Raw genomic sequence first — 16641 nt, 5'->3', positions numbered from 1 at the left:
CTTTCAGGCGCCCCAATAGGAACTTAGCCAGAAAAAAAATTGCAGGTCTGAATTGTGCTGGGGGCGGGGCTTACTGCACATAAAACGAGTGGAGCTCTAAACGGCAGACCAATCGTGACCCTCCGCTGTACCACATATAACAGGAATGATCAGAATTATAAATGTGATGGGATAGAATTAACTCCCCCCTTCCCTCCCCCAACCAGAGAATGATCGGGCTGCCTCCCCCCCCCCACCCCCACCCCCAAGAGAAAGTTCGGCTTCACCAGCCCCCACCCCCCACCCAGACAGTGACTCCCCCACCCCCACCGCCTCCACCGATACATCTAACCTTTGCCGAGCATGTCTGTTTCGAGTTGAATCTGGATGCGCGAACGCGATGGTAAAGGGACAAATGCTGATAAAGTTGGCCAGCCGGTTCATTAATTCAATTTAAATGCATTTAAATTATCGTTGCACCTGTTTCAGGCATGAATTGGATTGCGGCCATTTTTGGGCCTTGGCTATCTGCGTGGATCGAGTTAATGGCCTCATGCCCGACTTTGACGCAATGGTAAAATCGGGCCCGTCATGTGCACCCTCTGAAACATGAACATCACAAGGGTGAGAAGATGTGATCACAATCAAGACCACTTAAATTCTCCTGATTTTCTCTTTGCAGCAATTTCTCTTACCCACAATGTACTGTGACCGATGAGGAGACCCGGAACGATATGATCAATCGTGAACTGCAGATGTCGCAGAGAGAGAAGCAGGAGATTCTGGCCTTTGAGAGCCACCTGGCCGCTGCATCAACAAAACAAACCATCACTGAGAGCAACAGCCTGCTACTGTCACAACTCACCAGCCTTGACCCACAGTGAGTGTCTGATAGTGAATGCCACTGTTGACTGCCCCTTTAGTGAGAGTGGGTGTGCGCTCTTTTCAGTCAACATACACCCTTTGCCCTCCAGGATGTTTTTAATGGTGCTGACCCCTGACCCCTGCTGGGATATAGTGCCGCTGACATTGACAACCTCTCACTTCCCAGCTGGATGCTAGCAAGGTATTTAACTTTGGGGGGAGTCACAGCAAGGGACAGTTCTGTTCTCTGCTGACAACTGAACCAGTGCATTCTCCAGTAGAAGACTCAAGGGGGAGTTTTCTCTTTTGATGGTGTGTCAAGTGAGGTGGTAAAGGTGCTGGATTCTTCTGCCATATTCCTTGACTCATTGTGGAAAACAACCCTGCAGGTAGGTGCCACGACATCATGCTGGAGAACTTGTCCCACCAAAAACGGCTTCCCCACAACCCAACTGGGCTAGTTATATATCAGGCTGAGGCATACGGGTCATTGTTTTCCCTATTCTGTCCCTAGTGCAGGACACCTAAGGACCATTGTCCCATTTGTTGAACTTAAATGTAAAGACTCCAATTTCTCCAAGTAGGCGAGCACACAGTCTAGGCTGTTTCTGCCAGGCAGTCACACATAATAGGGAAGTAGGAAAAAGATTGTCAAAGATGACAAAACTGAGAGGGACCAATTGGCAGGAAGCACTGTTGGGCTTGTTTACCCTGGGTGAGGGGTGACCTGTTAGAAGTGTTCAGAATTATGAAAGAATGTGATGGGACAGATGCAGAGAAACTGTATTCATTGTGGGGAGGACTGTAACTACATTCTTAAAATACAAGATATTGGGGATGCTGGAAATCTGAAATATAAACGCAAGATATTTGAAATGCCTCTGATGATGTATTTATTAGCTTCCAGATTACTGACTTTTTGTCTCCCTGTCTCTTAGGGGAGTTCCTCGCCGGCCACCCCCACACGTCCTCGAGCAGCTGAAGAGCTTGAATCAGTCCCTTCATCTTGGGCACCTCCTGTGCCGGAGCCGTCATCCTGACTTCCTGCTAAACATCATTCAGAGACAGGTCAGTGTGTGTAGCTTTAGCTGGGTATTGTTGCTGTCTTATAGATAGAAAGAACTTGCATTGATAAAGTGCCTTTTACAATCCCATCACTTGCTGAAGTGCTTTGTAGTTAATGAAGTAGAATGCAGTTAATTGTCTCCTGTTCTCCATAACCTAACTCCTCTCCAGCCCAAATAAAATCATGAGCTTGCCCCTCCGAAGGTCAACCAAAATTAAAGACAATTACCATGTAGTATCTTCCTTTGGGTGATTACTGCCACCCCAACAATGTCTTTTTCACATTTTGAAAAGAGTGGGAAACCTATATCTGAAGTGGAGTGGACATCTTATCCCAAATATCCTAAAGCTTTAATATTGGTCATTGTAAAGGTGAAAATGTGGCAATGTTTGGAATGAATAACATGGCAGTGCCCAGTAAAGTAGGTTTTGTGTACACTGTAATGATGTATAGTTTGTGCTGGTGCAGCCACACTGAGCCAAATACATAGAAAGGATTTGGCATTTATATCATGCTTTGTATGGCCTTGGGATGTCCCAAACCATTTACCAGTCATTGTAAAATTTCTCAAGTGTGCACACAGCACTAGATATTCAGTTCCATTGCCATCAATGGCGTTGAGGTGTTCTGCACAATTGGCAACTGATCCAATATCCTCTATTGCAGTCCCAGGAAACAAGTGCCTAATATCAGCAACTTAGTTTCATCATGAAATAAAAACATGGGCAGGTGCAACATATGAAATTGGCTGGTGAATCTGTTGTATTACTCCACAGTGCAGCACGTCAGAGAATTCATTGCATGGGAAGTATTTAAATCTTCCAACCTTTTAGTTGAGGTGATTCTTTATAGATAGATTTTGGGTAAGAAAGAATGTAAACCTAGACTCTGATGGGTCTGTAGAAAGTAGGAAAGCTATCAGACCTTGTGTGCGAACTTTGAGAAAATGTCAGGGCTGCACAGTGGTTAACACTGCTGCTTCATAGCTCCAGGAGTCTGGGTTCGGTTCCCACCTTGGGTCACTATTTGTGTGGAGTTTGCACATTCTCCCCATGTCTGCGTGGGTTTCCTCTGGTGCTCCAGTTTCCTCCTACAGTCCAAAGATGTGCAGGTTAGGTGGATTGGCCGTGTTAAAATTGCCACTTTGTGTCGGGGGACTAGCTAGGATAAATGCATGGGATAATGGGGATAGAGCCTGGGTGGGATTGTGGTCATGTAAACTTGATGGGCCAAATGGCCTCCTTCTGCCCTGTATGATTCTGTAAGTCTGTATCTCTGGAGGAAGTGTTAAAATTCTCTAATGCAATATTTGCAGTGCTGGAAAGCTGTTTTGGTATAGCCCGATGTGGAGATGCCGGCGTTGGACTGGGGTAAACACAGTAAGAAGTTTCACAACAAGTTAAAGTCCAATAGGTTTATTTGGTAGCAAAAGCAACTAGCTTTTGAAGTGCTGCTCCTTCGTCAGGTTAGTGGGAGTTCTGTTCATAAACAGTGCATGTAAAAGTACAAACTCAATTTACAAAATAATGGTTAGAATGCAAGTCTTTACAGGTAATCAAGTCTTAAAGGTACAGACAATGTGAATGGAGAGAGAGTTAAGCGCAGGTTTAAAAGATGTATATTGTCTCCAGTCAGGGCAGTTTGTGAGATTTTGCAAGCCCAGGCAAGTTGTGAAGGTTATAGATGGTGTGACATGAACCCAAGATCCCGGTTGAGGCCATCCTCGTGTGTGGAACTTGGCTACCAGTGACTCTGCGTTGTTGTGTGTCATGAAGGCCGCCTTGGAGAACGCTTACCCGAAGATTAGAGGCCGAATGCCCGTGACCGCTGAAGTGTTCCCCAACAGGGAGAGAACACTCTTGCCTGATGATTGTCGTAGTGTCTGCATGGTCCCGCCAATGTACCGTGCCTCGGGACATATCCTGTGGTGCTTGACTCGTCGATCGACAGTTCCAAAGCATCACAGCAAAAAACCACACTGACCTTCTCAGAAGACAAATGCGAGACACGGCGGACAGAGTACCCTTTGTCGTCCAGTACTTCCCCAGAGCGGAGAAGCTATGACAAATTCTCCGGAGCCTTCAACATGTCACTGATGAAGACGAACATCTTGTGAAGGTCACACCCCTTCTTCTTGCCTTCAAACAACTGCACAATCTTAAACAGACTATTGTCCGCAGCAAACTACACAGCCTTCAGGAGAACAGTGACCACGACGCCACACAACCCTGTCACAGCAACCTCTGCAAGACGTGCCACATCATCAACACTGATGCCATCATCTCACGTGAGAACATCATCCACCAGGATCTGTCGAACTGAGCCATGACAGATCAGCCATGATCTTATTGAATGGCGGGGCAGGCTCGAAGGGCTAGATGGCCTACTCCTGCTCCTATTTCTTATGTTCTTATGTACTCTTGCAACTCGACTAACGTTGCCTATCCGATAACGCTGCAGACAAGGATGTCCTGAGGCATGTTTCGCTGGGGAGACCATGCAGATGCTACGACAATGGATGAATGAACACCGCTCGACAATCACCAGGCAAGTGTGTTCTGTTCCTGTTGGGGAACACTTCAGCAGTCACAGGCATTTGGCCTCTGATCTTCGGTATGCGTTCTCCAAGGCGGCCTTCACGACACACAATATGCATAGTCGCTGAGCAGAGACTGATAGCCAAGTTCCACACACATGAGGACGGTCTCAACCAGGATCTTGGGTTCATGTCCCACCTTCTGTAACCTCCACGACTTGCCTGGGCTTGCAAAATCTCACTAGCTGTCCTGGCTGGAGACAATACACATCTCTTTAACCTGTGCTTAATCCTCTCTCCACTCACATTGTCTGTACCTTTAAGACTTGATTACCTGTAACAACTTGCATTCCAACCATTATTTGTAAACTGAGTTTGTATCTTTATATACCCTTTTTGTGAACAGAACTCCCACTTCCCTGACGAAGGAGCAGCAGTCCGAAAGCTAGTGGCTTTTGCTACCAGATAAAACTGTTGGACTTTAACCTGGTGTTATGAGACTTCTTACTTGGTTAACCCCTGCCAATGTAAGTGGTACTGAGGTGATACAGATGTTGTGCCTCAACCACATTGCATCTAAAATGTGCCTCAGTCGTATTTTACACACTCACGGAATCATACAGCATAGATTGAGGTCATTCAGCCCATTGTGCCTATGGTACTTCTCGGAAAAAGGCTATCCATTAATCCTATTCCCCCCCCCACCTTCAACACTGCTGTTGAATGTGCTTCCACCACCCTTTCAGGCATTTCAGATCATTGTTAAGTTTAAAAAAAACTCCTATCTTCCCTGGCTTTTCTGCCAATTACTTTTAAACTTATACCATCTGGTTACTAATCCTGTTATAAATAAATCACATCTATTATCAACTAATCATATTTAAAAATAATCTGAGATTTAAAACAATTCTGTTGGCAATTCAAGATTTTTGTTCCTACTTTCCCTCCCCTCTAGGCCTCGTCCCAGTCCATGCCCTGGTTAGCGGATCTGGTGCAGTCTAGTGAAGGATCCTTGGATGTGTTGCCAGTGCAGTGCCTGTGCGAATTCCTGCTCCATGATGCAGCCGATGAGGCAACACCCACAGAAGAGGAAGATGAGGGTGAGAGCAAAGAGCAGCGAGCCAAGAAACGACAGGTGAGGCTGCAGGTGTGCAAATGGGACGAGGGGGCACTGCTGATGGCTGAAATTTCTGACAAGATAAAGATTTATATTTAAACTATGCCTTTCATGACCTTAGGTTGTGCTCTGCAGCCAGTGAAGTCCTTTTGAAATGTAGTTACTGTAATAATGAAAGAAACATGGCAACCAATTTGGGGACAGTAAGCTCTCAAGCAGTTGTGTGATAATAGCCAGGTTTTTCTTTTCAGTTATCATGGTTGAGGGAGGAGTGTTGGCCAAGACAACAGGGCAGACACCCTGTGATTTTTTTGGGATCTTTTACAGACACCTAAAAGGGCAAATAGGGAGTCTTGATTTAATGTCTCATACTGAAGGTGGCACCTCCAGCAGTGCAGAGCTCACTCGTGTGTGCTGTGGAAATTGAACCCACAGTCTGACTTGGAGGCTGAGGGAAGTTTGTGAGAGATCCAACATACGCAGTGACGATGAAGAAAGTGGAAAAGCCTTGTTTTTTTTGGCCATGTCTTCTTCTTGCTAAACCTTGCAAACTCTCCCCTGGGTGAGAAAGTTGTAGATCATATTCTTGTTTCAACTGAATGCTTTTCTTCTCAATGTAGAGTATGGATGGGGCCTTGGATTAATGCGTTAGAAAGATGGCAGCTCTGACCATGTAGTGCTCACTCAGCATTGACATTAAGAGTGAGAGCTTTAGGTTCTGTGCTCAAGTTGGAGCAGGGCTGATTGTGTCCTTGTTTGAACCCAGTGCTTTTTCTCCCATAATGCAGAGGCAGCAGAAACAGCGGCAGCTCCTGGGTCGTCTACAGGACCTCCTCCTGGGCTCCAAAGCCGATGAGCAGACCACCTGCGAAGTGCTGGATTACTTCTTGCGGCGTCTGAGCTCCCCACAGGTGGCCTCGCGCGTTCTGGCCATGAAGGTAATTCAAAGGATGTGTGCCTTCTAAATTAACAGCATCTCCTCCCATTGTGAAATCAGAGCAGTGATTGCCTATACTTTGAAGGAAGTGTGATGGATTGATGGAGTGAATCACTTTTCGACTCCCAGCTGCAAAACCCTACTGTCCTGTCCCGGAGATGCTGAGCTGAACCCCCTGTCCTGAGCAATCACCATTCCTCACGTAACCCCAACAGGAGGAATGCTGGTGGATTATTTAAGTGTGAATGGAGCAGACTGATAATACTGCATACATGACTCACCCCACCCTAATATGTTTTGTTCCCTTCATCCTGTCAGTTTACTGGTGTCAGTGTTTCAAAAGGAGGCACAGAGCACTACCAGGACTCCTCTGCTTTGCTTTTGCAGAGCACTTGCTTGTTTATTTTAGTGCTTGAATTTTGACCTTATTTTTGGAGGACTTCTCGTTTCTTGAGGATTCAATGAGGAAATGTCAATATAGGTACGCACCTAATTTTTCTCCTTGCTCCAGGGCTTGTCTATGGTTCTGACTGACTCCGAGAGCAGCCTACGGGATGCGGAAGAGCGGGAGCAGATGTTGGAAGAGGACTCGAGTGATGGGGAGCCACTCCCTGGATATCAGTGGCTGCTCCGGGATCTTCCCAAACTGCCTCTCTTCAGCAGTGTCTGTAACATGACATCTCTGGCACTGCAGCAGGTGAGCTTTGTAATCCAGCTGAAAACACTGGTGATTCAGGATCATTATTGCAGAAACACTAGAATGAAAATCTGGGAGCTTCAGATGAGTACCAGCTTTGAAAGAGATGCAACAGATAATGAAGTAGGGGTGAGGTGACACCAGGTTTGGGTTTTGAAAGTCAGCATGTACAGGGAGATTGAGGAAGGTGAGGAGTCTCTTAATCTAACAGGATAATGTGGTGTGTGTACATTTGAGGCCTTCATTGTCTTAACAGCGCTTCATAAAATAAAACCATAACACATTTACATAGTACCTTTCACATCTTTGGGACATTCCAACGCACTCCACAGCCAATGAAGTACTTTTTTGAAATGTAGTTACTGTAGTAATGTAAGAAACATGACAAGTGATTTGTATACATCCTGCAAACAGCAATATGATAATGTCCCAATGACAGGGTTTTTTTTTGTTTAGTATTGAGGCTTCAAGGGATAAATATTAGCCTGGACATGGTGCCATGAAACCTGTTATGTAGACCAAATGTTGGTTTAATGTCTCATCCACAATGCAACTCCTCTGACATTGCACTGCTTTTGTGCGCATTGGAAAGATAGTCCTGGTTTACGTTTTTAAGTTTCTGAACTTAAATAATTAGTGAGGCTGAGTCAGACACAGACCTGGGTATTCTTTCACTTGGTGCAGATTTTACCTTAGTATTGTTGTCGGCTGAAAACATGACTTTGCCACATGGTGGCGCCAGATTCCAGCACTCTGGTTTGATTCTGGGTCAATTGTGAATTTTAAATCTGAGATTAGTAGATTTCTATTAAACGTAAGCATTAAAATCTACGGGACAGTGTTGGGGATGTGGAATACAGTCACAGATCAACCATTGTTTCACTGAGTTTAGTATTTTAGCTACATGCTTCTGTTTTTTGTTACTGTATGTAGTGCGTTTTAACTCTTTTTAGGATTTAACCACATTGGAAAAAAGTACAATATATAAGCATATGTAGCCAAATAGGTGAGGAGGAGAGAGAGAAAGAAATACAGAGAGAGTGAAACAGCATATAGACACTTGTACAGTGTGTAGATTGTGCAGCTGAAAGTGATGTGAATTAACAATTCATGCCAATTTTATTTTTTTCATTGCTAATTTCAATTTTCAGGCCATTCATGTGGAGACTGATCCCCAGACCATCAGTGCCTATGTCATTTATTTGTCACAACACGCACCAGTAGAGGAACAGGCTCAGCACAACGATCTTGCTCTGGTAAGAATGATATAGTAGGTTAGAACAAGGGGATGAGGGAGAGCTGACAAAGAAATATCTGTAATTACTGCCAGAACGAGCCGCTGTCTCACGCTCGCTCCCAGCTTGGGCAGATTTTTAAAAAATTTCACTTGAGATGTTAAGAAGTCTGGTTGCTAAGCTGTGTCGTTAACACGTTAGTGATGACAGTGAGGTGTTGACAGCAGCTGCATGTACTCCAACACCAACATCACAGTTTTAATGTAAGGAAGAATAATTTACAAAATGTTTACAGCACAGAAAAAAGGCCTTTTGTCCAACAGACCCATGGAGGGGGGTGCTATATGCTTAACATGGTTCTCGTCTCATCCTTTTCCATCTACCTCATCAAGATATGCTTTATCTTTTTCTCCCTCATACTTGCCCTTAAATGCATCAATGCTGTTTTCCTCAGCTGCTCCATGTTGGAGTGAGTTCAACATTCTGACCACTCTCTGGGCATAGAAGTTTCTCTTGAATTCTCTGTCATATCTATTAATTACAATCTTCTATTTATGGATCCACTTACTGGACTTGCCCTAAATGTGAACATATGCTTTGTATTGACCTTATCAAACCTTTCATAACCTTAAAGGCCGCTATCGAGTCACGCCCGGTCCTTTTCTTTTTATGCAGAAAATTGCCCCAGCCTATTCGAGTTTTCTACAGATGGATCTTGTTCCCGCTTCTAGATTTCCCAATAAAATGACACACGAGCAGTATTGTTATTGGGCGTGGAAGTGGATAATTCCATTTTGACATTTAAGCAAATGCCTGACAGCTAAAGTCATTAGTGATTAAATTATTTTGTTGAGAGTCCTTGGCAATGAAGTCAACAGTTTTGTGATACAACAATTTGCATTAATGTAGTGTCTTTGCAGCGAAACATCCTCAGGTGCTTCACAGGAGCTGTGTGAGATGGAGCTTGAAGTTGGGTTGGATAGGTTATCGAAAGATTGATCCGAGAAGTTCATTTTCTGGAGCACCTTAAAGGAAAGGAGAGAATTAGAGAGACAGGTTTAGGAGGGAAATTCCAGGCTCATACAGCTTTAGGCTCTGGTGGTGGACAATTAAATTGGAGATGCACAAGAGGCCAGAATTGGCGAAATGCAGAGATCTCAGAGAGTTTTGGGACTGGAGAGGATTACAGAGTTACGCAAGGTTTGGAAACAAGGGTTAGAATTATAAATTTGAGAAGATGTTGCACTCGGAGCCAATGTGAATCAGTAAGGGTTATGAGGTGATGGATAAATGGAAAGTTTTAATTTGCTACTTATTAATAAAAACAGAAAATGTTGGAAAGATGCAGCAGATATACTAAGCCTCCAGAAAAGAGGATAAGAAACAGGCTAACTAATTTCTGTGGAGACCCTTTAACAATCAGAGATTTGATGGGTTTGCACCAAGGCCATTAGTTGGTTTTCACTTTTCAGATCCTTTGCTTCCAACATTGTCTATTTGTTTCAGCTTTCTCACCAGTTACATTTTATTCCTGCTTGTAACCTTGTCTGTTTGCCTCCTCAGGACGTTGCTCGCTTAATTGTTGAGCGATCCACGATCATGACTCACCTCTTTGCCAAGCATGCTTACAGGACGGAATGTGAGTCTGTGCTGGTGGCGTTGATAGCTATCTTCTCACGGTACGTGAAGCGAATGCGAAAGACCAAGGAAGACGAGGAGGTGTACAGCTGGGTGAGTGCTTTGTTGGAATGGATGGAAGCGCAGGCTCAATCATTAGGGGCAAGTGCTGCCCTGGGAGCTGCCAGAGTAAGTTGAGGTCTGCTGTTCCCGAGGAGTCGACTTCTGATCAACTCTGCTCTTGATTCTGTGCTGAGATTTGGGTGCATTCTTGATGGAGGATTTTGCCATATGTTCAGTGTCTGTCACGGTTATTTTAAACTCTTCATAGAATTGGGGGCAGCACGGTGGCACAGTGTTTAGTACTGCTGCCACACGATGCCACGGACCTGGCTTCAATTCCGGCTTTGGACAACTATCTGTATGGAGTTTGCACATTCTCTCCAAAACTGTGTGGGTTTCCACTGGTTGCTCTAGTTTCATCCCACACTCCAAAGATGTGCAGGTTAGGTTGATTGGCCATGCTAAATTGCTCCTTAGTGTCAGAGGGATTAGCAGGGTAAACACGTGGGGTTATGGGTATGGGGATAGGGCCTGGGTGGGATTGTTGTTGGTGCAGACTTAATGGGCCAAATGATCTTCTGCACTGTAGAGATTCTAACTACTGATGTGAAGGAATTGAAGTGGAATTAATTGAAAAATTGCCAAACAGGACTAGAAATTTTCATGTACAAAGGAAATTGGAGGAAAAAGAAGTAGTTTGAAGCTATGATTGTTCTCGTTAGAGAAGGGAAGGTTAAGGGAAATTTAATATTGGTGTTCAAAGTAAATAAACAAATAGGGTTTTCAGTGCCAGATGGTTTGGAAATGAAAGGTCACAGACAGAAGGTAATTTTCAAAACCAGAGGGACAGATGAGAATTTCTTTACATAGCAAGTTTTTAATGATCTGGAAGGATGGTGGAGGCAGATTAAATTATAATTTTCATAAGAGAACTGAATATTTTTGGAAAAGAGAAAATTTTGCAGGACTATGGAAAAAGGCCAAGGGAGTGAGATAATTGGATAATTTCTTGAATGAGCCAGCACAGTCACAGTGGACCAAATGGCTTCATTCTGCACTGCATCTGGTAGCATAGTGGTGATATCACTGGGCTGGTAATCCAGAAGCCCAGCCCATGGACGAGGGTTCAAATCTTACCACGCCAGGTGGTGGTATTTAAATATAATTAATAATCTGCTGCTGTTCACCGGTCTGGCCCTTTATGTGAATCCAGACCCAAGAATGCTGATCCTTAACTGCTTCTGTAATTGAAACGTAGAAAATAGAATCAGGTGTAGGCCATTTGGCTCTTTGAGCCTGCTTCGCCATTCATTTTGATCATAGCTGATCATTGAATTCAGTATCCTAATCGCCCCTCTCTTCCTCCCATATCCCTTGATCCCTTTTGCCCCAAGACCTAAATCTAACTCCTTCTTGAAATCAGACAATGTTTTGTGTGGTAGTGAATTCCCCACGTTCACCACTCTCTGGGTGAAGAAATTTCTCCTCACCTCAATCCTAAAAGGTTTACCCCTTATCCTCAAACTATGACCCCTAATTCTGGACTCTCCCACCATTAGGAACATTCTTTCTGAATTTACCCTGTCTAACCTTGTTAGAATTTTTAAAGTTTCTATGAGATCCCCCTCACTCTTGTAAGCTCCACTGAATATAATCCTAACCAATTTAGGAGCCACTCAGTTCAAGGGTAATTAAGGACAAATGCTGGCCCAGTCAGTGATGCTCACATGCCATAAATGAATAAGAAAAAAGGTATGGTTCTATCATTCTGTAAGTTGAGAGTTGGGACAGAGAGATGAACTCCAGGCACTAACGAGGCTCTGCTACTTCTAAAAAGTTTCCTATTGAATCCTGTAGCACACAAAAAACTATTCAGCCCATTTACCTGTGCTGGCTCTTTGAAGAGCTATTTATTTAGTGTCGCTCCCTTGCTCTTTCCTCAGAAACCTGTAATTTCTTCCTTTGCAAGTGTATATCCCCTTTAGGAAGTTACAGTTGATGGGAGTATTTTACAGCCTTGAATGCAATTTGACTCTATAAATCTGACTGCTACTATAAGGGAAGCATTTCCTTGGCTAACTGTGCTTTATATTTCTGACCTATAGTCTGAGTCCCAGGACCAGGTGTTCCTGCGCTGGACCACTGGGGAGACTGCCACCATGCACATCTTGGTGGTTCACGCCATGGTCATCCTCCTGACGCTCGGACCCCCTCAAGGTATAAACCTGACACAGGATTGGGGTGGGATGAGGTGCTTTTCTGTGAGCTGCGTTTAACCTTTTGAGTTTGAGGAAGTAATAGGGAGGAGTGTTTGTGAAACGAATTATTATAGATGTTGTCTGTCTTAGTGGAAAGCATACTTGCTGCTGAGTCTGAAGGTTGTGCGGTCACGTCATCCATCAAGTACTCAATACTTAGTCTTTCAGAGTAACTTGGGTTCAAGCCCAATTCAACGACTTGAGCACAAAATACAGGCAGACAGCGTGTGTGTGTGTGTGTGTGCGCACGCACATGTGTGTGCGCGCAGCGGGGATGGATTATCCGTTCATTATCTCGCTGTTTGTGGGAAGTTGCTGTGTCCAAATTGACTGCCGCATTTTCTACATTACAGCAGTAACAGCACTTCAGAAGTAGTTTATTTTGAAAATTTGTGTGTCTTGGTTGCTTATTTGTGTGCGTGCTTGGAAAGGAAAGTACCCCTTTTCAGAATACTTTTCACAAGACACAATATATACTGCCGAAAGTGGAAGAAGTCTTTTATTGAGCTAATGACATGAAGAAGAAGAACTCAAATTTTATCCCCTTTCAATTTACTTTCCAAATTTGCTTAACATCCAGCCAGTTGCAGGGGCTGCACAGTGAACTTGTTTCAAATGTAAGCTAGACGAGATTCTCCGCTCCCTTTAGCAGCCGTAAACTGAAGTGATATCAGGAAGTCAGCCCCCATTAGTTCTAAGGAGATGTGAATCCGCAGTGGAAATTACTCACAATTTGGCATAAATTGACAATCTCATGCAGACAACATGAGAATGGGTGGTATTGAAAATGGGGAATGTCACTGGTGTAATGAGGGTCCTCTGTGAGGTTGGAGTTGATTGTCGGAATGCAGAATGTGAACCCTAATGTGACTTGACCCTGAGATTGGACTCACAAGTGTCATCCATTGCCAAACAGTTTTCGCCTTGGTGAATAGAAAGCTCCATGGGACAACCATTTATGGCCTGGTGAAAATCTGTCATGCACTGCAACAATATTCCTATACAGTCTGGGCCACTTGTGTGCGTGTGCATGCATGTGTGCGAGCATGCTTCCCTACACCTGCAATAGAAGCGTGTACCACTAACAGCAGCTTGCCACGGTTTCCTCAACAGCATTTCGTAAACCTGGGACCTTCACCACGTAGAAAGCCAAAGGCAACAGGTGCAAAGGAGTACCACCACCTTCATGGTCCCTCCAAGATGCACACTGTCTTAACTTGGATGTGTATTCATTATCACTAGGTCATATTCTCAAAGCTTCCTGCCTAGGATCACTGTAAGAGCTCTTTCACCACACAGACTGCAGTGGTTCAAAAAGTAGGCTTACTATTACCTTGTCAAGTGGCATCTAGAGATGAGAAATAAGTGCCAGCCTCATCAGTGATGGGCACATTGCAACAATGAATTAATGAACCACCCTTCCAAGAGGATGTGGAATGAATGAGAGAGCAGATTTTCATTGCTCACTCATGATTTTCTGTTCTATCTAGGTGGGGTAGGCGTGTCTCTATGCTTTTGTTTCTGTGGTGATCCCATTCCCTAACTCACTTTTTTGCGAGGAATGTTATATAAACCTCAAACTTGCATACTATTGCAAGCTCCCTCTGCTCCAGTTGTACACTTCCAACACCCTGCACCAAGCTTTTCGAGGACCACACAGCGCCAAGCTTGATTATGATTTTCTTGATAGACTTTCCTGAATGCTCCCTTGATAGTAGTCCATTTATCAGTATTTAATTACTCTTGAATCATGGCTTCCAGGCGAGAGTGACTTCTACCACCTTCTTGACGTCTGGTTTCCTGAGCGAAAGCCACTCCCTACAGCATTCCTGGTTGACACCTCAGAGGAAGCGCTACTTCTTCCTGACTGGCTGAAACTTCGGATGATTCGCTCGGAAGTATCTCGACTGGTGGATGCGGGTAAGTATTTTGCTGAAGCAGGAAACTTAGCAGTGTGTTCTGTATTCCAGATTCATACAATATTCTCCACACTTTACAATGAAATGATTTCTGCCATCTGTCCCCGCAACTCCCCTAATCTCCCCCACCCCCAATGCTTTTGTTGGGAAGCATGCTGAATAAATCACCTTTTGAGATTTGGGTTCAGATTCTGCCTCAGGCTAAAGAAACAAGAAGTATCTCTGTTGCTTGTTGGGAAGAGATGCAGATATAGTTGGTGCATTGTTATCACAGTTAGTGGCATACCCAAGCAAGCAGGGAGTATTCCATCATTCTCCTGACTTGAGATGACTTTATGGAAAGATGGTAGGACAGGATGGTCTCAATGACATTATTGTTACCAGAGAGGCGGTGCTCGACAGACTGGAGGGACTGATTGTGGACAAGTCCCCAGGACCGGATGGAATGCATCCAAGGGTTCTGAAAGAAATGGCGGAGGTAATAGTGGATGCCTTGGTGGTTATTTTCCGAACGTCACTGGATTCCGGGCAAGTGCCGGAAGATTGGAAAACGGCTAATGTTACGCCGTTGTTTAAGAAGGGTGGCAGGCAAAAGGCAGGGAATTATAGGCTGTTTAGTTTAATGTCTGTTGTGGATAAAATGTGAGAATCCGTCATCGAGGAGGAAATAGCGAGGCATCTTGAGGGGAATTGCTTGATAGAGCAGACGCAGCACGGTTTCGTTAAGGGGAAGTCGAGTCTGACAAATTTATTGGAGTTCTATGAGGATGTGTCTAGGGCGGTGGATAGAGGAGAGCCGGTGGATGTGGTCTTTCTTGATTTCCAGAAGGCGTTTGACAAACTACCTCACAGGAGGTTATTGCAGAAGGTAAGGGGGCATGGAGTTGGGGGTAGGGTGTTAGTGTGGATAGAGGATTGGCTGTCAAATAGGAGGCAGAGAGTGGGGGCCAATGGGTGCTATTCGGATTGGCGGTTAGTGACTAGTGGAGTGCCCCGGGGGTCGGTGCTGGGGCCTCAGCTATTTACCATTTATATAGATGATCTGGAGGAGGGAACCGAGTGTATCGTGTTGAAATTTGCTGATGACACCAAGATTGGTGGAACGGCAAATTGCACGGAGGGTGCGGAGAGTCTGCAGAAGGATCTAGATAGGCTGGGCGAATGGGCCAGGAACTGGCAAATGGAATTTAATGTTGGCAAGTGCGAGGTGGTTCACTTTGGTAGGAATAATGGTAGGAAGGACTATTACTTACGTGGCAAAAAACTGCAGCAGGCGACAGTGCAGAGGGACCTCAGCGTCCTTGTGCATGAGTTGCAAAAACCCAGCCTGCAGGTGCAGCAGGTGGTCAGGAAGGCTAATGGGATGCTGGCCTTCATAGCGAGGGGGATTAAATATAAAAGTAGGGAGGTCTTGCTGCAGCTGTATAGGTGAGGCCGCAGCTGGAGTACTGTGTGCAGTTTTGGTCGCCGCACTTACGCAAGGATATTTTGGCCTTGGAGGGAGTGCAGAGGAGGTTTACTAGGCTGATGCCGGAGTTGAGGGGGTTGAGCTATGAGGAGAGGCTGAATAAACTAGGCTTGTACTCGTTAGAGTTTAGAAGAATGAGGGGAGATCTCATTGAGACGTATAAGATGATGAATGGGATGGATAGGATAGAGGTGGAGAGACTCTTCCCACTCAGAAAGGACAGTCGGACTAGGGGGCACAGCCTCAAGATAAAGGGGGGTGCGGTTTAGAACGGAGTTGAGGAGGAACTTCTTCACTCAAAGGGTGGTGAATCTCTGGAATTCTCTGCCCGTTGAAGTGGTGGAGGCTGCCTCGCTAAATATTTTTAAGACGCGGGTTGGTGGGTTTTTGATAAGAGAGGGGATTAAGGGTTATGGGGAGAGGGCGGGAAAGTGGAACTGAGCCACGACAGATCAGCCATGATCTTATTGAATGGCGGGGCAGGCTTGAAGGGCTAGATGGCCTACTCCTCCTATTTCTTATGTTCGACACTTGGCTTGTGAGCCATGAGATTCTACGGTAAACACCAGGAAAACAAAAATTCCAGATTTCCTGATGTAAAATTACAAGCAGTTTTCAGGTACAAAATGGTGATCAGATGTTTCCATTCTGTGGCTGGCTTGTGCAGGCACTGAGGACAATGTCTGGAACAACAGCAATTTACATTTACATGGCAACTCTAGTTTAGCAAAATGTTCCAAGGTATTTCACAGGAATGTTTTCGAAAACAAAATTTCTCACTGAGCCGCACAAATAATTTTTTCTGCTGGTGAGAGAAAGCTTTAGTGGGCATCTTAAAGAAGAAGAGAGCGAAGTAGAGAGACAGAAAGATTTATGGGAGCAATT

At 44.7% G+C, this 16641-nt stretch overlaps 1 protein-coding gene across 3 annotated transcripts in view; it reads left to right on the top strand.

The window, feature by feature from the left end:
- ints1 (integrator complex subunit 1) overlaps window positions 1-16641 on the top strand; it is a 105003-nt gene that overhangs the window by 42958 nt on the left and 45404 nt on the right. For all 3 annotated transcript variants that reach the window (XM_080206441.1, XM_080206440.1, XM_080206442.1), the window contains exons 19-27: window positions 662-859; window positions 1782-1911; window positions 5401-5580; window positions 6351-6500; window positions 7011-7196; window positions 8348-8452; window positions 9995-10162; window positions 12217-12328; window positions 14131-14289. In XM_080206441.1, the coding sequence (XP_080062567.1) occupies window positions 662-859; window positions 1782-1911; window positions 5401-5580; window positions 6351-6500; window positions 7011-7196; window positions 8348-8452; window positions 9995-10162; window positions 12217-12328; window positions 14131-14289 (1388 nt within the window). The remainder of the gene's footprint in view (window positions 1-661; window positions 860-1781; window positions 1912-5400; window positions 5581-6350; window positions 6501-7010; window positions 7197-8347; window positions 8453-9994; window positions 10163-12216; window positions 12329-14130; window positions 14290-16641) is intronic.

The sequence above is a fragment of the Carcharhinus amblyrhynchos genome, chromosome 18 (assembly GCF_965287045.1).
Source record: "Carcharhinus amblyrhynchos chromosome 18, sCarAmb.v2.hapA, whole genome shotgun sequence".
NCBI classification, from domain to species: Eukaryota; Metazoa; Chordata; class Chondrichthyes; order Carcharhiniformes; family Carcharhinidae; genus Carcharhinus; species Carcharhinus amblyrhynchos.
The sequence above is the reverse complement of the archived record's forward strand: the minus strand, read 5'-3'. Positions and strand labels throughout refer to the sequence as shown.